Source organism: Mustela nigripes, chromosome X, assembly GCF_022355385.1.
Source record: "Mustela nigripes isolate SB6536 chromosome X, MUSNIG.SB6536, whole genome shotgun sequence".
Classification (NCBI taxonomy): domain Eukaryota; kingdom Metazoa; phylum Chordata; class Mammalia; order Carnivora; family Mustelidae; genus Mustela; species Mustela nigripes.
The window spans coordinates 31,362,822-31,383,173 of NC_081575.1; the positions used below are offsets into that span (position 1 = coordinate 31,362,822).

Below are 20,352 nucleotides of genomic sequence, written 5' to 3' on the forward strand. Positions count from 1 at the left end.
TCAGATCTCCTGATGCTAGTATTTGTCTCATCCCACCTCTACTCTAAAGATGAACATTTTGTTCCTGTTCAATTAACTGGAACTAAGCTCAAGATTCATGTTGTTCTGATCTCCCTATCGGATCCGCGCTAAAGATAAGAAATAGAAATAGTTCAGCCAGGCAGGCTACGATTTGCTACCAAGGGAAAGTGTTCGGTGCATAGGTTTTTGAATATGTAAAGACTGTTTGCTGCTTTTGGGAGCTACAACCAAAGTGTAATACCAGGCAAAGGCACTGGGGTGCGCTACTAGGTAGCAGAGCCTAGCCGTGCATCACCGCTCTCAACTTTAAAACTCCAGAGAATTTGATGAGAGAGGGATCCACAAGAACATGACAAATGATGAGAGTTCAAACCTTAAGAGAAAAATGGGCTTATTGGTAAGAGACCTTTCTTTTCTTTTATTTACTGCTGTTGCTTATGCATTGAAATAGCAAGCCTGTTGTTTTCATATGTGCCTGGGAAGCGGTGTATAAAAATCAATTTTATATGTGCTGTAGAATTCAGAAGACATATTGGTAACCATGTAGAAATCATAGGAAGCATGGATAAGGCTTGATTTAAAAATGAAAATCACTGAGGAATCTCTGCTGTATTTCAGGGTGTGGTATAGATGTGTCTCTATGTCTCTCCATATAGCTTAAATGTAATACAGGGTAAGAAATAGATATATTTTTTAAAAGTTAAAATAAAGAATAGTGACTTGTGTAGAGATGCATAATTTCACTCAGCTGCCAGAAGGTGGCACACCAGATTCTTCTTAAATACACAAAGAAAAGGAATAATATTAATAGGAATATAAAATAAGCTGTATTTAAAGATACTTTCCTGCATTTTTAAGGGAAAAGATAACATAATTGATATTTGCGTGGTGAGGCTATTAATGCTAAAACATGGCAAATATTAATTCAATCCATTGTAGCTTTTTATGATTCAAAAATAATAATTTTTATGTGGATAGCATTTATTAAAAGTAGATTTTGAAATAGTATTGCCATTATAGGGATGCTGTTTTGAAATCATCGTTCTAAAAAAGATATAAAAGACTTGCTGCCTACCTTTGGCATAAGGGTCCTTAGACTGAGGATAACATGTTGGGTATGGTCTCTGTCAAGGTCTTGCAAAAGATACTATTAGCCTAGACTCTGATTTTGTTGTGACTTTAACGATGCAGTGGGGCTTGTGGGATGACCCAGAAAAGAGCCCAAACTGCTGATTTTGGAGCAAAAGTTAGATAAGGGTGATGCCTAGTAATGGTCACTGTCTGTAAGCTATTAGCAACGTAAATGTCGTACATGTTAAATATATTAAATTAGGGCTCAGAGCTCCTCCAGCACCTGCCAGCTTACTTTAATTTTCTCACAAAGTTGACTAGTGGCGGCATCACCACTGTGCTCGCTCGGGTAGCAGTCTCTCGTTTGAAAGCTGCCTTCTCCAGGCAGTGGCAGAAGTCTGTTTGCCGTCGTCTTTTAGATCAGCCCAAAGGGGCGAGATACATGGCAGAAGTTCGCCAAAACAAAATCTCCTGCTTAGGAGACGGTGTGTCTATTTGTATGTTTTTATTAATTACAAGCAGTATGAGAATAAGAAAACTGGTAGTAAATGAACCTAGGAGAACATTAGCCATCTGTTCCCTGAAAGCTTGTAATGTGTGTCATTTGCTTTCAGGTTTTTATGGCAAAATAGTCTCTCAGCAAAGAATTGAACTTTAGGCTGCAAAGATGAGAAAATGACAAAGCATTCCAAGGCCGCGTATATATTTACTGGAAAAGTGTTTCCTTCTGTACAATTTTGGCTAGTTTAGTCTTTCAGATCAACTGCCAATAGACGTTGTACTTCGTGTCAGTCTTTATTCCAGACTTTCTGAAACATTAAGAGAGCTTCTAAAAACAAATGGAATCTTATGGCTTTCTTGTTAAGTTTTTTACAGTTAATTTACATGCTTAAAAATTGTTCTGTGTGGTATTAGCTGTTCAGGATTTAGAAACATGGATTATTAATTTACAGCTAAAATATCTGCAGAGCATGCTTTGAAAAATCCGAACTAAATACAGTAAAGCCACCATTAACCAGATTTTTTTTTTTTTTTTTTTTGCACTCCACTTTCAGGAGACGGAGGCAATTGTCTTTAAAACAAGCCGATTTCAAGGATATATTCAAAAAATCAACTCCAGGGTATGTCCAAGGGTCTGCATTTTCCTCTGCCTTTTTGTCAGTGAGAATTTATTTTCGTCAGGAAAGACCCTGAGATACTAGAAGACGTTTAGTCATCAAGGAAACTTTTGATAATGTCTAGGTTACTGTGTTTATTAAGCTGAGAAAATGATAAATTATTCCTTTACAGAAATACCATACATCCATCCTTGTATTGTGCTTTGCATTTTCCAGTAGGCTTTCTCAAACACAAGTTCAGTTGGTTTTCAGAATACTGCCATGCATCAGGCAAAAAAGGAGGCATCTGTTTTACAGATAAGGGAAGATGCCACAGGAAGCCATAGAGCTAGTTAGTGGGAGAGCGACAGCCAGACCACAGGTGCCTACCTCTGACCTCTTCCCCATCCCTCCTTGTCGGAGAAGTTGGAGACAAGTTTCTTTTCTTTTCTTTTCTTTCTTTAACTTCTACGTGGTACTGAACAATCTCCGTAATGTATACTGCCTTTGTTTCCTAATTGTTGGGATTTCACAATTCCCCACTTCGCAGGTGTCCCTGTTGGTCTGCCTTTGTTCCTCTCTGTCAGCCAGCTGCAGACCTCGCTATCAGACTCTCCCAGACCTGGAAGGATCTAGAGTGTGGGAGGGCAAGATAATGGCTCTGGACAGTGCAGGAGGACGACGAGTGGTGGGCAGCCGACACTGAGATGTTGAGGAAGGATGAGAGAGAGAACAGTCTCGCCACAGCTGGGGCTGTCTTGCGTGGGGGTTAGCCACCGTGACTTTAAAGCAGTGTTTCTCCAAGTTTAGTAGCCCAGGCCTGAAAATCAACTGGAGTACTTGGTTAAAATTCAGGGTCCTAGGTCCCACGTCCAGACTTCTGCCTTTGCAATAGCCACCCCAGATGCGTCTTAGGAATACTAAAGTTGGAGACTGTCTGCCTTCAAGGTATAGGACTTTTTTCTTGGCGTAGGTATCAGAGTGTAAAAAAAGAGCCAGTTTTCCTTCAGCGTCTGTGTTTCATGTCCATGTATATGTGGGGGCCGGAGTCAAGTGAGGGTGAGGAGTGACAGGTATTGCTGGGCCAGATGGCTGGCTCTACATCTCAGGCATGACCCCAGTAGCCCTTGTGCATTTTGGTGTCTGTGAAACAGTTTGAAAAGACTTGGGTCCATTTTAGACTTGAAGACGGTAAAGGGCCAAAGGATATCTGTCAAAGGGTGAAAAATAATGAAGTTTTTATATTTGAAGGGTTAGTCCATTCTTGTTGTTTTAAATTGAAGTTAAATATTTTTTTAAGATTTTATTGATTTATTTGTCAGAGAGAGAGAATGAGCATAAAGCTGGAGGAGCGGCAGGCAGAGGGAGAAGCAGGCTCCCCGCCCAGCAAGGAGCCTCATATGAGACTCGATCCCAGGACCCCAGGATCATGCCCTGAGCTGAAGACAGATGCTTAACTAAGCCACCCCGGTGCCCCTGAAGTTAATTTTTAAAAATTGACCAATAAACTAGGCTTATCCAGGGCTCTGGATAGTCAAGGCTTTACAGTAGCAATATATTTATGCTTACCATTCATGTTCCATATGTGAATACACCGTCTGCCTGATTAGATTACTAGAGATTTGTGACCAGGGAACATGTGTTCTTCTGTATACATGTAACATCTAGCAAAGTCCTAAGTTCTTAGTACTCACTGATGATTGAACTAATTCATGCACTTCTTCTTTATAGGCTTTGGGCCAGCTATAGCGAGTTGATTGATTTTGGTATTTGTGAAGTTCAAAAAGTCAATCTTGCACGGTTGGCAGTGGCTAATACAGGAGTCCTCAGTGGAAACAAATGCATTTTAGTGGACAGATATGAAAACATGGTCCTAATTCATTTGCTAACGTTTGTTTCCTGTTTAGAGTATCAGTTTAAGCTCAGTCTTGCTGCCTCTTCTCCCTTTTTGGAATATAAGTTATGTTGCTCTGTGCTTTACAGATCGACATCTCAAAAAACTGGTAATTCTGGAAATCCCCAAACATAAATATTTTCATTTACTGACTGAACAGCATCATAGGAATTTAAATAACATGTCCAGACCTGGTGGTAGAAGACTCACAAAAGTGCTCAACAGTGACTGTGACTTAGATGAAGCTGAATAAGGAATGAATGAATAAATACATGCTAGCAAGTGGGAAGATAATATTTCCCTTAAATGTTATGTAACTTCAGAATTCCATGAAAAGTAACTAATTATTTAAAACATATATTTGATTTTGAAGACATGGAGTGATTCTGAACTAACTGATTGAAGTAGACAGACTTAGAAAGGCAGTCATGAGACCCAAATTTAAATTGCATCTAGCTTAAGGGGGAGCTGCCTGGCTCAGTATGAAGAGCACGTGACTCTTGATCTTGGGGTCCTGAGTTCAAGTCCCACATTGGGTATAGAGGTTACTTAAATAAAGAAACTTAAATAAATACATAAATAAAAACTTCACCTAGCTGAAATCTAGGGATACCCTAGAAAATGAAGTGTGGTTCTTACTTCCTTGTATCAAAACTGCATTTATTTTAGTAAGGAATAGAACATGAGAAAAAGGAAAAGAAATTATTGCCCCCCACTGGACAACCATTGCATCCAAGTAAGGAAGTCAGACATAACTTTAAAACAGGGGAAAGGGAGAGAGAGGATCTTAAACAGGATCCATGCCCAGTGAAGAGCCTGGTGCCGGATTCGCTCTCACAACCCTGAGATCTCACGACCTGAGCTGAAATCAAGAGTTGGACACTTAGCCACTTCTGGCTGGGCGCCACCGGGGTGCCCCAAGGCGTAACAATTTTAAATTGCACTATTTGGCTGGCTTCTGTCATTTAGACTTACCAGCGTATGTTTGTTGTCTTTCAGTGTGTTTCTATACCCCCCTTTCTTTCCCTAAGAATAAAATCTTTCTAAGAGCACCCAGAAGAATTATAAATGAGAAAATGAGAAGGATTTCAAAATAAGAAAATAGAAATATTGAACTGGTTGCTAAATCTCTTGGATGCCACCATAGGAGGCAACTCTTGTGACTATAAAACTATACACCCTTGGGAAAACTGTTGAGCCCCATGTCATGACAGCAGGTCATAGGGTTCAAGTTGGAAGTTGGGTCTCCTCTGGAGTTGAAGTAATTTTCTCATTCATATTTGGTTACAGCCTTTTATTTTAGTTAACAATAGTTTCTATAGCTGTATGTATAGGAAATTTGAAATTGTAATCGTCAGGCCTAGGAAATGCCAAAAATAAAATTAAACCAGTTAAATATAAAGGGCCCTTTTTCGTGGAAATTTTAAGTAGAGTTGTATGATCTTAGGGAGTCGTTAGAATTAGCTTTCCATGGAAGTGTTTACTTCTAGATCTCATTTTAGCTATAATATCTATAGTATAGATGTGAATGTCATAATAACTCTTTGGATAAAAGGAAATAAATATCATTTTTAAAAAAGATTTTATTTATTTATTTGACAGAGAGATTAAGAGAGATCACAAGTAGGCAGAGAAGCAAGCAGAGAGAGGGAGAAGTAGGGTCTCCGCTGAGAAGAGAGCCCAATGCGAGGCTCTATCCCAGGACCCTGAGATCATGACCTGAGCTGGAGGCAGATGCTTAACTGACTGAGCCACTCAGGCACTCCATAAATATCATTTTTGAAGTTGTAGCATTGTTTCATTAATTTTAATCAGAATGTTGAGGAAAATTCATATATTATTCTAAAGGTTCATAACTCAGAGTTTTATAATAGCATACTCATTTCTGAAACAATGCAGAATATAGCAAATGTTGCCTTTCCTAAATTGACATGCCTTTTGAGATTGGGTATATAATGTGGTTATTATTGAAAAGATATTCAATTGTCATAGATAAGCATTATTAGAAATTGTTTACTCTTATTAAAATAGTTCAGGATTTACAAAAATTATGATTATCAGAGAAAGACAACTATCATATGATCTCCCTGATATGAGGAAGTGGAGATGCAGCGTGGGGTTTTGGGGGGTAGGAAAAGAACAAATGAAAGAAAATGGGATTGGGAGGGAGACAAACCGTAAAAGACTCAATCTCACCAAACAGGCTGAGGGTTGCTGGGGGGAGGGGTGTCAGGGGAGGGAGGTTGGGTTATGGACATTGGGGAGGGTATGTGCTATGATGAGTGCTGTGAAATGTGTAAACCTGGCAATTCACAGACCTGTACCCCTGGGGATAAAAATACATTATATGTTTATAAAAAATTTTAAAAAGTTAATAAAAAATGACAATTATAATATTACTTACTACATTGTTTTTATGCATTCCCTGTAGTTCTGCTTCTATATGTGATGCCAAAAGAAGAGAAAGTAGTGAAACTATTTAAAAAGCTTTATATTAATGTGTTTTTTAGCAGGAGGGCCATATTCTTTTTGTTTGTTTGAAGATTTTATTTTTAAGTCATCTCTACACACAACATGGGGCTCGAACTCACAACCCCAAGATCAAGAGCTGCATGCTACACCACCTGAGCCAGCCAGATGCCCCAGGAGAGCCATATTATTAACTTTTATTTCAGTAACACTATAGATTAAAAAAAAAAAATTAAGTCAGCTCTACACCCAACGTGGGGCCTGAGCTCATGGCTCTGAGATCAAGAGTCAAGTGCTCCACCGACTGAGCTGGCTGGGCCCCCCAACACTGTACATTTCTAATGGCTTTTTATTTTGACAAGTGTGCAGGTTTAGTGTACAAACACATCAGGAAAATCTAATGATGGTTTGGCTGTTTTGTTTACCCATGGTAATTTAAGGAGATACTTAAGAATTTGCTGAAAAACAACTAAACAGATACATTATCATTATTTGAGACAAGAGCAAGGATTTTTCATTAGAGCAATCCACCATCACTATAAGTGATATGTTTATTTCATTCTTTTTTAAAATATGTATGCACTTTTTAAAATTTCTTTTCAGCGTGTTTATTTCATTCTTAAAAAGCTTATATTCTGGGTGATTTTCTTTAACATATATTTATTTTTAACAAGATAATGTTTATATTTAATTTTTCTTTCATTTTAAGTAATTCATAGCCTAAAATTATCCAGCTAACAAATGTATATTCTTTTTACCTGTACTCTGCTTTTTAGTCCTAGCAGAATTGATAACACTTAAAAATCCTTCCGGGATATATTCAGGCCTCGATACCCAGCCCAGGTCTTGCTTAATTACCACTCTGCTTATATACTTCTCTTTCAGTTTACCCAGCAAATATTTCTAGAGTGCCTTCCAGTATGCTGGGAGTGGTGCTAAGTTAGGAAGATACAAAGGTTCAGGGATTCCTTCTTGTAGGAGGAGTAGGAATTTGGGAAGGGTGTCTCAGGCAGATGAAGTCCCAGGGCGGGAACACAGGGCATGTTCTAGTGCCTCAGTAAGAGGCCATGCTTAACATGCTTATGTTAACATGCTTAACATGCTTATGTTAACATGCTCATGTTAAGCATGTCCTCTTACTGAGGCACTAGATCCTAGATCCTAGATACTGCCTCTCTCAGTTGCTTTTTTCAAACAGGTTGATAACTGTAATACAAAATCAGCTATTCAAATAGTATACATTTAAAAATCATTCTTTTCTACCGCTGCCACTCCCGACACATACAGACACTTTGGTTTGGAGTTTAAGGCAGTTTTTTAAAATTTGTTTTTAGAGAGAGAGAATGGGCACACATGAAGGGACAGGAGGAGGAGCAGAGGGAGAGGGAGAGAGAGAGAGAGACTCTTAGACAGGCTTCACACCCAGCATGGAGCCCAATGCAGGGCTCAATCTCATGACCCTAAGGAAAATAAAGAATTGGGCATTGAGCCCACTGAGCCACCCAGGCCCCCCAAGGCAGTTTTGAATAGACGGGAATACTTACGGATTAGTTTAGTTGGTGCATGTCAAGAGTTGCATGAAGACCTACTTGGGCATGTGGATTTGGGAATCATATACAAATGAGGCATCCAGGGGTAGCCAAGAACAACAACAACAACAAAAAAGCCTACAGATTCTACTAGAGTGTAGAGACTTCCAGAAAAGAAAAGAAAGGAAAGGAAAGGCAAGAACTTATAAATGTCTCATTCAGCGCTAATCCTGTTTTCAGCTGTGGTGAGAGAGTAAGGGCAGTGAGAAGCTACGGGTCATTGGTCCCCCAACAGCTGGAACAGAAAGTCCTGTTCTGGCTCTTCTTTCTTCTTCCATCCCATCATTCCCCTCCTTTCCGTGTTCTCCTTTTGTTCCTTTTCCTATTGTTTCCTGGCTTGCCAGCCTGCCAGCACCGCTTATTGCTGTTCTATCCCTCCTACCCCCCAAACTCAGTATCCTTCCTCCCTTTTGGAAATGTTAGAGATGGGAAGCCTGCTTCCCTTCGCTTCACTCCTGCCAGCATGGAGAAGTTCCACATGCGTGAACACACACATGTGCCCGAGTGTGTGCCTGCACAGTTGTGTTTGTGTACTTCTTGGTGATGTGAAGAAGGACATAGGTACTATATTAATCCAAGACAGAGCCCTCGGAATCCTTCGTGGGACTCAAAGGAACTCTGCTAAGGAAATTGACATGTGAGAAGGGTACTTATAAAAGATGAAATCATGACTTTCCAATGTAGTCATCTTTGAGAGACATCTGGGATTTTCCATTCTGATTTTAGCAAGGCTACATATCTGAGTACCTAGTAAAAATTTTTTAATGTCGTTGATGTTCAGTTTCCTGAAACAAACAAAGGAGATGTACACACACATACATACACACTTGTAGCCATTCGTGTGAACAGTTCAGTTTTTGTTAATAAGGAGCCCTGAATGTATTAATAATTTTGCTCTGATGGGCACCTGGGTGGCTCAGTGGGTTAAAGCCTGTGCCTTCGGCTCGGGTCATGATCTCAGGGTCCAGGGATCGAGCCCCGCATCGGGCTCTCTGCTCAGCAGGGAGCCTGCTTCCTCCTCTCTCTCTGCCTGCCTCTCTGCCCACTTGGGATCTCTGTCTGTCAAATACATAAATAAAATGTTAAAAAAAAAAAAGAATTTTGCTCTGTTGTGCCCAAGTCCAGTTTTTGCATGCTTTAAAAGGTTTTTAAAGGTTTAACAGCCCTACCTGGTCACCATCCTAATGCTCTTACTGATTGGTAGAACGTAACAGAGGACACAATTTGGCTGATCTATGGTCTTGTTCAAGCAACACGAATTATACGGATATCCCAGATTAGTCTGAGAAGACATCGTCAGGACCAAAGAGAAGATTACACACTGCCTACTCACACAAACTGTGGTCAGTGCTATCAGTGTCTAGTTGTACCTACCACAGGATTCACCAAAACTTACAAGAAGAAGGTAGGTCAGTTCTTAGGGAATATCAAGAAAATAGAGAGAGGTTGGATAGGTGACACATCAGTTCATTTTGTGGAGTGGTGGGACGAAAGAACTGTCCCTGCCAGCCAGTGAGTTAGATTTTCCTGTAAAGTTACTTAAAAATATTTATGTTTAGAAAAAAAATTCCCACTCCTAGCTGTGTATTTCACTTCTCTCCCATACTGTGACTGGCTTAATTCTTACTTACCTTTTTCTCCCTCATCATTCTTCAACACCTTCTAGAATGAAGATTTTGCAAATGGTCTTTGTACACACTTTTGTATTTTGGATGTTTGTCTCCCACTTCTATCTTTGAGCATACATATCATGGAAGGAATAAATAGTTCTTGGTAGTTCTTATTTCTCTAGAATACATGGAGGTACTTACAGAATGTGGTTCTCATTGCAGAGAAACACGTGTCTTTTTGGGAAAGGTCTTATAGAGAAGGAGGGACAGTAGGGATTCTAGAATGAGAGTCCCAGACTAGCAGATGGGAACCTTGTTCCTAGTACCAGCCCTGCTGGTAGCTAACATGGTGACCTTGGGCGTGTTCGCATCTCTGGGCTTTAGGTCTTTTAATCTGTACCATGAGGGTACTGAGCAAGATGATTTGTAAGAATTCTAAAAATTATAAACTATCTCCTCTTTCAGGCACCTGGGTGGCTCAGTTGGTTAAGCGACTGCCTTCAACTCAGGTCAGAATCCTGGAGTCCCAGGATCGAGTTCCACATTGGGCTCCCTGGTTGGCAGGGAGTCTGCTTCTCCCTCTGACTTTCCCCCTCTCATGACCGCTCTCTCTCTCTCTCTCTCCCTCTCCCTCTCATTCTCTCCCTCTCAAATAAATAAGATCTTTAAAGAGGTGCCTGGGTGGCTTAGTGGGTTAAGCCTCTGCCTTCGGCTCAGGTCATGATCTCAGGGTCCTGGGATCAAGTCCTGTATCGGGCTCTCTGCTCAGCAGGGAGCCCGCTTCCCTTCCTCTCTCTGCCTGCCTCTCTTTCTCCTTGTGATCTCTCTCTGTCAAATAAGTAAATTAAATTTTTAAAAATGTGTCTCCTCTTTCTACGTTGGGAACCAGGGAATTCTGCATTGTAAGATTTGGCCATGGATCCTTCTTTTTGTGGCCTTGGCCAAGTCCCAGCATTGTCCTTTGTTTAGGACATGTCTGCAGTATGCGTTCCACAGGTATTTTCAAGTGATTAGTTAATGTTCCTCAAATGCTTTGAAGAGTCTTATGTATGTTGTCTTTCTGTCCGCTTTCGTGCAGTGGTCCCTAATAGAAACCAAGCGTTCTATAAATGAAATCAGCATTCCTTGGAAAGTCAACGAGGGTTTTTGACATTTCCCAGTCTAAATATGAAAGCAGTGGGACACTGAGCCTGCATAAAACTCCATTTAAAATACACATTTAATAGTTTTCTCCCTTTCACTCTGGAGGGGAGCACAATTTCAGTTCCAGAATGTAAGGGTAATTACGCTCGATAGTTGCTACTGGAGTTGCCATCAGGGTAGTAAAATCTGATCAATTTGGACTTCGCTAATTTGTAACTGGGGTGATTTTACCTGGCTGAAGTTTATTTCTAAACGATGTATGAACAACGTTGTTGTTAAGCAAATTAATAATGTAAAGTAGATTTGGTGGACCGTATTTCTACTTAAAGGAATTATTTTTAAAGCCTTTGGCATGTTAGTTGTTTGCTCATGAGAGCTAATTAAAAATGATTCCTAGCAATTTATTAAAGCAGGAAAACTGAATAGAAATAAATGTTCATCATTGGATGTAAGATTTTAGAGTTTGGGTGTCTTTACTGGTGCTGAGTGTGGTGTGGAGGGAAATCAGTCTTGTTTCCTTTTCACTTTGGGCAAATATGACAATTGTCAAAGGGCCCCCAAAACAGGTTGGTGCTATTGGTTGATTTCTTTGGAGCCTGAGGTTAGATAAAGTTTATGTGGGTTTTTTGAATAAGTTGTTTGCAAAGAAGCATAACTGGAGAAGCTTTGCAATGAAGTGATCTTCACCTGTTTGTGGGGGTTACCCCCTTGTTTCGAGAACTCCACATTTGCCCTATATCCCACTCATAAATGTTGAGTTGACTTTATAGACTGCTCACACTGCTTTACTAACCATGATTTTATGTAGTTTTGGGGAGGTCTTTGTTCTCAGAAGTTGTATTTGCGATTACTGCTTTGTAATACTTTCATAAGCTGGAAAGGTGGTTGAATTTCCTTTCCAAAACATCACCTCTTTGCTACATATAGCTAGTTTGTAACTGTCTTACGTTTTATATTTGTAACTGAGAATGCTTTACATTTTTGGAATGGGACATTCCAAACTTGCTTGATGAGTGTGTGTGTGCATGTATATGTGTGTGTTTTGTTCAGGGGCTTTCCAACAAGTTGGAACTGCTGGTTGTTGAACCTGGGACCTTTTTGCTCCATACCTATTAAGCATTATTATAGAAAGCCTTGTAATGTAAAATATTGACTATGATTTATTTGTATTAGTGGGTTTTTTTTTTTACCTCTTAAATGTATTTTTCTCTTTAAGGTATGGATAAATACTCCTTTCTCTGATTTCTTCGAAGAATTTTATGAGACAGTTCTGTGTGTGGCTACTAAAAAGAGAAATACAATTTAACTTTTTAAGTTGCTTGCCTGGATTTTTTGGGAGTGCTTGCATATGGTCGACTGAATACAAATTATTTGTGAGTTAGTGATGGCTGACATCTATCTACCTACTATTTAATGAAGTTTATGCATTACTGGTCCATCTTTCAAAATAAGCTTTCTCTCCATAGATGTGTGTATGCATGTGGTGTGTGTATATACTGCATATACATGTATGGGTGGCCGTCATAGGAAAATACTCTTCTCTTGAATATTGATGTGTATCTTCAAGGAAGGTATTTGTAATTACCTGGAGCTCATTTCACACAGCATTTCTGGTATATTCAATTCTATATTGTGGAATTTTTGAAGGTGGTTTCTTCCTATGGTAACATCCATCTGTGCTTTTTGAATACAAATGAGAAACCTCTTAAGGGACCAAGTCTCAGTCTTTTTAAAAACTAAGAATAATTCGGAGGGAGTATCCGAAAGCCAGCCACTGAAGTTAGAAGCACAAGTTTATTGTTTGCACACAGACCTGAAAGTAAATATGAGCTGTTTGACAAACAGTGACAAACAGTGACACTGCGGTGCTTTTTTTTTTTTTTTTTTTTTTTTTTGGTTAAAGATAGTGGCTTCTGTGTTGAGGATGGTCTGCTTTTACTAAGCTCGCAGTGGTGAAGGCAGGATAAATCTGTTTTTAGGCAGAGGTAGAAGGATGTGCTATGAAGGTAGATGCTTAGTGATGGCGACTTGCCTGACATCAGCCCGTAAATAAAGAGTCCAGCATAATACCAGCCTCTCCTATTCTCACCTCTTAGAATTGTGAAGGAAATGTGTGACTTTGGCACTTTAAAGAGAAACTTAAAACAGCCAGCCACTTTCGGGGCACTTGCAAGGCTGTTTTCTGGCAGTATTTTAAAATGATACGGATGAACCATGTATTTGCCAGGGCTTTCATGAAGTATCTCAAGTTGCCTTTGACGGCAGCTTGAATATTTCAATCTCCTTGTCAGTCGCTAGCCCCTAGAGGTTACGGGACCGCCGCTGAGCTTTGGAATGGTCCCTGCTGGACACCTGCTTGGCCAGCAGCATTGGTCTCTCCTCTAGGCAATTTGTGAGCTGTTTGGGGGTGGGGGGAGGAGGAGGGAGGGGAGCCGAACGGGAGGGGAAAGGGGGAGAGAAGAAGGGGAGGGCAGCATTGAATTAGATTGTTGATAGCGTCCCTCGGAGGACTGCTATTAAGAACACGCTGCTCTGTACTTCTCCGCTGCAGAAGACAGAGTGATATTCGTGTTACCACGGCATGTTGTAAATGGATGAGATTCTGCTCATCCCGGCTTGGAGATAAGAATAGGGAAAGGAGAGCAACTTGAATCAGAAGCCACTAGAAGAGCGTGCAGAGTTCTGCAGCAGTTCATGCTTGTTCTTACATTTTGCCTTCTTCTAACTGGAAAACAGAGAGACGGGCATTTTTCTAAACGGGCTTTTCCCATAATGGCATTCTTGTATTGTGTGGCCGGAGCGCGCACGGGAGGCGAGCAGGCTGCCGAATTTAGTCACTGATCTCTATTAGCTGTGGCCTAAGGCTATGCTGAGGTTTATATCCCATTTGTATTGTTGCAGCTCGAAAGAAGAATGTTCAGAGGATGACAAGTGTATTCTGAGTAGGTATGTTGTTTCATTTTCATACAAAACCCATCTATTTTTTTTTCCTTCTACTATTGGTCAGAAATCAGGTTAATAGGTGCAGAATCGAGTACAGCGCTGCAGTATCCCTGTTAAGGTAGAACAATGGTAAAGCCAGCTTAAACCGACGGCAACAACAACAAAATAAAACCCCAGCCGCTTTTATTAAATAAAGCTGCATTGTGTGGTCTGCAGGGTGCAGTCATATACATATATATATATATATATATATATATATATATACTGCAGTCAACGCTTTCCTAACGAGGTGGCACTATTGTTGAGTTAGAACGATAGAATCCTCATATTGCTTTAGGGGACAGGAGGGTTTAAAGGAGGTACCTTGCAGCCCTGTTTTACAGATCGGAGGCTTCGGTGTTAAGGGCACAGGCAGATGGCTTGCTTGTTCGCTGCAGTCGCTCGCTGCTGTGTCGGGACAGTGTGGAATGGAAGTCCTAGTTGGTAGTCTGTTATGGAAACGCTGTTTACTGTTATTGTAGTACCGTGGTGACAACATGCCATTGAAATGGAAAACGAGCTCTCCTGCTATCTGGAAATTCCCAGTTCCTGTGCTTAAAACATACATGTAAGTGAGAGAAAAGAGGATATTAAAGTGGGGTTTCATTCCTGAATCAACCTTGTGGCAAACGGGGGTAAAAAAAAAAAATCCCGAACAGCAACATCCCCAAACCCACAAGTGTAAAAAATCTCAAGCTGGTTTATAATGAAATAAGCTGGTTTATAATGAAATATATTGGCATGCCCACGTTTTACCTTCTGTTGCTTGTCCTAGGAGTTGATGTTTATTTTTATTTAATGTGCTTAATGGTCATCGGATTACTAATGTACAAGTCTAAAGGTATACCTAAGGAATTGCCTAAGGATAGACTTTCATGTTTTATGCCGGTTGGGTTTTGTTTCGAATTTTTGTGTAGCTGAAATATTTAAGAGGACTTCTTTTGTGTAGTGGCACTAAACACTGCTGGTGAAGGGAAATGCTCTCTATAATTTTTGGATCAATTGGAAACATTCGGAGTTAACACATTGGTCAGAAAATGAGCCTTGTAACCAGGACTTTTATACTTGTGTACGCATATTAATAAGTTCAATGTTCTATCTCTCCCAGTTTTATAATTCCGGTTCTGAAGTGTAAGTTCAAATTTGTGCAAGTTCTAGTTCTGTCAATAGTTATCTACATACATAGAGTTGCAAAGTATGGTCTACAAATGTCTGTTTTCGAAATTTATTTTAAGTAAATATATACTAAAATAGATTGGGAAGTCTTACTAGAATTTTTTAAAATCTGAGTTTTTAAATTTGCAAACTGTTGCCTTAGAAACAAAATCCAGGCGATATAATGAAATCTTTTAAAATACTGTCTGTGATCCTTTTTTCCCCACCTTTCGGTAGGGGAAGGAGTAAGAGAAAGCTGGACCTTTTTTGTAATTTTTATTTTTAAAATATTAGCATACGAAAAGCTTTTGGAGTAGAAGCCTATTCTAATTGTATTTCCTTAACAGTATTTTTCAGTAGGAAAGCTATGGAAAATTCTTCCTGCTTTAGGTTAATTATGTGTTCAGAAAGCCGGTGAGTTGCCATTTTATTAGTTTTTGTTTTATATGAGGTTCAGAAGCACAGTGGTGTCTTATCTGGTTCTTTGAAAAGCTTTCAGCTGCTGAGGAACTATGCTGGTGCTCTCAGCCCAAAGGAAGTGATTCCCTAGAAAGCTTTGTAAAATGAGGACATTTTAGAGTGAAATTCTGACATCATGTCATTTTCAGATTATTTTTTATGTTCTTCCTTAGAAGTGCTTCAGATGATTTTATCTGTTTGCTTGTTTGACTTTTCCCATAGAGTTAAAATTTTAAGTTAGATTTGTGAAAGAAAAGGGAAAAAAAGATCAGCTATATTTGTTTCTCAAAAGCTGAATTTGTCAAAAGCACAAATTAATGGAGGTGACAAGTTAATTGAGGTGACAAGTTAATGGAGCTCCTTCAAATCATTTGAGAAAATGTGATGTGCCTGTTGACTTTCTGAATCCTAGCTGGTGAGAAATGAGCAAAGATTTACCAAAAGCAACTTCATTGTAAAAACAAAATAAAACATATGCCCTCCCAAACTTGAAATCAGTAGGGTACAATTAATAATGGCTATTAATGAGTCTGGTGTTCCTCTTATATTTCACCATACAGAGGATCCAAACTGTAGCTCCTACCTACTGTGGCTAGATTTTTAGAGATGCTTAAAAAAATGTATATTTTATTAATTCATACTAGCCACAGGCTCAGGTACAGCTTAATACAGCATCTGTAATGAATCACTTTCTTCCTTTTAAGTACTCGCCTCTTTGACCTGATGATGTGAGTGAATTGATTTAGATGGTGGAAGCTGGAAAATACCACACATCTTGCATGTTGATGTTGATTGCTGGTAGTACACAGAGGTAGAATGGGAAAGTGCATTTGATGGGCTAGTGTTAGGTTACAACATTTTGACATTGTCACAGTCTAAGTTATTAAATTGGCCTTAACTTATTTTTCCTTATAAACAAATTAATATGGCATTTTAAATATCATATCAATATACACAGGGGAAATATGTTAAATATAGGAAAAAAGACTGGCTTAGGGAGTGTAAGTCTGGTTTCTAAAATACATTGCTTAGTTTTTGACTGTTTCAGGTTGGAGTTCATCGCCTTACTTGGCCAGAAATAAAAATACCATGTGTAACACGTTCTCATCAGACCTTCTTTATATTCCACAACACTTCTGCACACAAAATGATACCTAAGTTGAGCGTAATTTCCCACTTTCAAAAATCACAAAGACTAAGTTAGAAAACTGGGTCAAGTAACGTTATGTTTGCTCTCACAGTTGTTGGGTTAAATAGTTATTTGTGTCTTTGGGTCTAAAGTCTTTGCCTTGAAATGGAATAGTTGAATTCTGACTTTTTGGCCAGTTGTGATATTTTAGAGTTGATCCATGAAATTATATCTAACCCTTTACAGTATTATCTGGAATACAGAATTCTGGACAGTTCCGAGAAACACCTTTTTTGTATGTTTTCTTGAGTCGCATCAGTATTGGTTTGTAGTATTGTATCAATATTTATTGTGATTTGTCAAATAACACATTCCATGGTTTTCATCAAGGATTTGGGTCATTTTTCAAAGAATGAAATGTCAATAAAAATCTTTGGGGCTGTAGTAAAAATGTGCTGTAGCAGTTGAGCAAATATGGAAAAAATATAAAGGCTCCTTGTGGTCTCGTTCTCAAGGGTAGATGACGCTTAGGTGTGTAGTGCTTGCTACTCCTGTGAAAGGGACAACAGAAAATGTTTCACTTACTGCAAGCATTAAACAGAAAGGCGATTTTGCCCTTGTGGATTTCAAATCCACGTTTGCCTTCTTTCTTGTGGAAAACTTGAATGAGAGGCTCAACCTGTCCATATATTCAAGACAGATCGATGATGAGGACAATGTTGATGGCGATATTAAGGAGAATCGACTCTTCTATAGCATAAACGCTCTTTCTTTGCTCTTCGAGTTGTGTTATCCTCTGATTCAGGAATAGTGGGAGTACCCTAAAGACAAAAGATGGAGGAAAAAAAATCCTTTGGCCTTCAGGCGGCTTGGTTACCAAATGCTTAGTCTTTACTGGTTAGATGGAGCCTTCCCTCAGCTTCCGTTTGGAACCCTTGCAAGGTGGTGTGCCATCCATACCGAATTCTGAAGGGACCATCTTAATAGAAACCTGAGTGATGTGTTTGTGTTACTCTCTGTTCCACAGTAGGTTGAAGTTCAGCCTTAGCCTGAGGGAGGATCTCCTGGTCAGTGTAAACTGAATTAGTAAAGACTCCCTTCTTGACAGGGGTGAACCCTATAAATTAACCTGTCATTTTGCCTAAATTAATAAAACTGAAAGGGCAGTCACATCTAAGTGGTTTTCTGGTGTTTTGGTATTCAGTGTTTTAAAACAGCAAATGGTTCCTTCAGGCTACTGTTAGAGGGTTAATGTATTGTTAATTTCTAAGGGCAGCTGAAATAGATCAGGATTAGCATTAGCAATCCTTTTATCTTTTTTCACAAGCTGTAAGTTTTGATAACAATGCTGTGGCACTAAAGAGGAAGACAATGGGTAGGAATTAAGCAGTGCAATGTAGCAGGGAATTTTCTAGCTAGCCACATGCGATGGGATGTTTTCATTTGAAATTTTACCTTTCTCAAGCTAGAAGACAGTGAGTGTAGAATGAGTGTTAGACCTGTGCACCTTAAACTAACGTATTTATTTGGCTTTGGTCAGCTTCCTGCTTACGGTTATTTTGTTTAATATGTAAAATAGAGTTTGTAGTATATATCAACAGCACAGTACTTTATAGCAATTGTTTTCTATCATCGTATCATTAAAATTCAGTCTCTAGATTTCCTGAGGAAAGACTGCGCAGCCTGTATAAGCATCCCTGGTTTATGGGTGATTCAAAAAAAGAGAATAAAAACAGGCATTTTCAAAAATTTGACATGTCTTCCGTTCCCAAAGATTGTCTTTTGTTCTTATTTAATGATTATAATAAAACCTCATTTTAGAAGTCACGTTTTATTTGGCAAAATACTTCTTAAATTCACCATCTCAAATTAGAAAAGAATATATGTAAGTCCTTTCACAGTTACCACACACATAAACTTTTGTCTGCTTAATTTGTTTTTACTAAATGCTCACTCTAACAAAATTATGTGGAGAAATAACATAAACATCGCCTAAGAACCATTTAGTGTGAGTGCGTAACTTCGGTGGCACGTCCTTGGGGAATTTCTATTGTCTGAGCCTACAGAGGGCTAGCTTAACACACATTAATGGAAAACCCTAGAGCTAAAGATGACCTTAGAGGTCATTAGAGAACCTAAACCCCCTTTAAAGCAGGCATCCTTTCTGCGACACCTCTGAAAGGTGGTAAGAAACATTCTCCTTGATCACCATCAATGACAGATAGCTCACTACCTCACCAAGGCAGCACCTCTCACACGTGGACAGCTCTTCCTTGTGCTGAGCAAAATCTTTCCTAAATCTTTTATCTCCAGATCCTCATGTAGCCTTTTGGACCTGGATAGAAAAAAATCTTTCTTTTCTGTACTACCTACAAGCCTGGATATCTCTTTCTTTAACCCTTGCTTGTATGACATATTTTCCAGACCCTTTGCTCTGCTGGTTGTCCTCACCTGGCCCGCTTTTTTCATGTTAATCTTTATACCAGAGATTACATCCCAAAGCAGCGCTCCCTGTGTGGTCTGAATAGAAGACACCTTTCTCCTTTTATACAGACCTTCTGCTTGTCTGAGGGAGATTGTATCATTTTTAATCACAGGATCCACACTGTTCCGTGGTGAATTCCGAGTTTACAGACTTCCTCTCCAGAGGTTCATGAATGGGCGGCTTGCTCCTCCTAGTCCGTGTGGATTCTCTTTGCTACTTCAGAATTTTTAGTCAGGGGAAGCCTGCCTGCCATGTGCAAGGGGAGTTAGAATCTTGTACTCAAGCCAATTGTGTGTGTGTTTTAAAAGATCTCTTGAAACCATTTAATGTTACTCTAGAATATCGCACAAAAGAAACTTGCAAGCCAGAAAGCTAGTATTTCTGATGCTTTCAGAGATTTCCAAGAATTTTCCTTGTCAAGCATTTCTCTGGATGCATTGTTTCTTTTTTCTACTTCAGTGGGACTTCCAGGTACCCCTCAAAACACTTGCCTCATAGGGAAGTGGCAGAAATGCAAATCTCTTGGAGCCTCACAGGAAGTCTGGAGTTAACTAAGAATTCTGAGGATTCCAGACATTCTGCTTGAAAGTTAGACTATTTAGATGAGAAGCCAGGTTGGGCCGAGTTAGGGGGAGGGGAAAGAAAGAAGTAAGAGGCAAGAATTTGTGTTAATGACTTTACCTTGTAGTTAAGAGCCAAGAATTATAAACACTATGCCTGATGATATTTTGAATTGAAATGGTAGCCCCCAGGAATTGCTTTATTTCCTCAAGACCAGGAGAAAAAGGTGGTGTCAGGGTATGATTCTTGGGGAATCAGTACCTAAAGAAATTGCTGAGTAACCCATTTTTTAAAGCGCTCAGCTCTTTTCCACTCACCTTGTATACTGACTTCGTAATATGTAGAATTACTCACACCTGTTATGGGCCCGGCATAACTCGGATGGGCATTAGGGGTGTAGTCCTCGAAGTCACTCAAAGTTACTGTCTTTCCATCCCATCTTTATTCACGAACAATTAAATTGCTCCATGTATTTTACTGGTATGAAAATTCTGATCCAAGATAATCAGGTTAATTTTTCTTTACTGTACTTTCAGTATTGATAATGGACTTAACAGAAAATGAAAACACAGGGTGCCTGGGTGGCTCAGTGGGTTAAAGCCTCTGCCTTCGGCTCAGGTCATGATCTCAGGGTCCTGGGATTGAGCCCTGCATCAGGCTCTCTGCTCAGCGGGGAGCCTGCTTCCA

General features: G+C 39.5%; 1 protein-coding gene across 1 annotated transcript in view; it reads left to right on the forward strand.

Moving 5' to 3' along the window:
- Nucleotides 1-338: 338 nt before the first annotated feature.
- Nucleotides 339-20,352, forward strand: part of KLHL13 (kelch like family member 13) — an 83,601-nt gene continuing 63,587 nt past the window's right edge. The window contains exons 1-2 of the mRNA XM_059385191.1: nucleotides 339-418; nucleotides 2,148-2,213. Of these exons, the coding sequence (XP_059241174.1) occupies nucleotides 378-418; nucleotides 2,148-2,213 (107 nt within the window). The 5' untranslated portion in view covers nucleotides 339-377. The remainder of the gene's footprint in view (nucleotides 419-2,147; nucleotides 2,214-20,352) is intronic.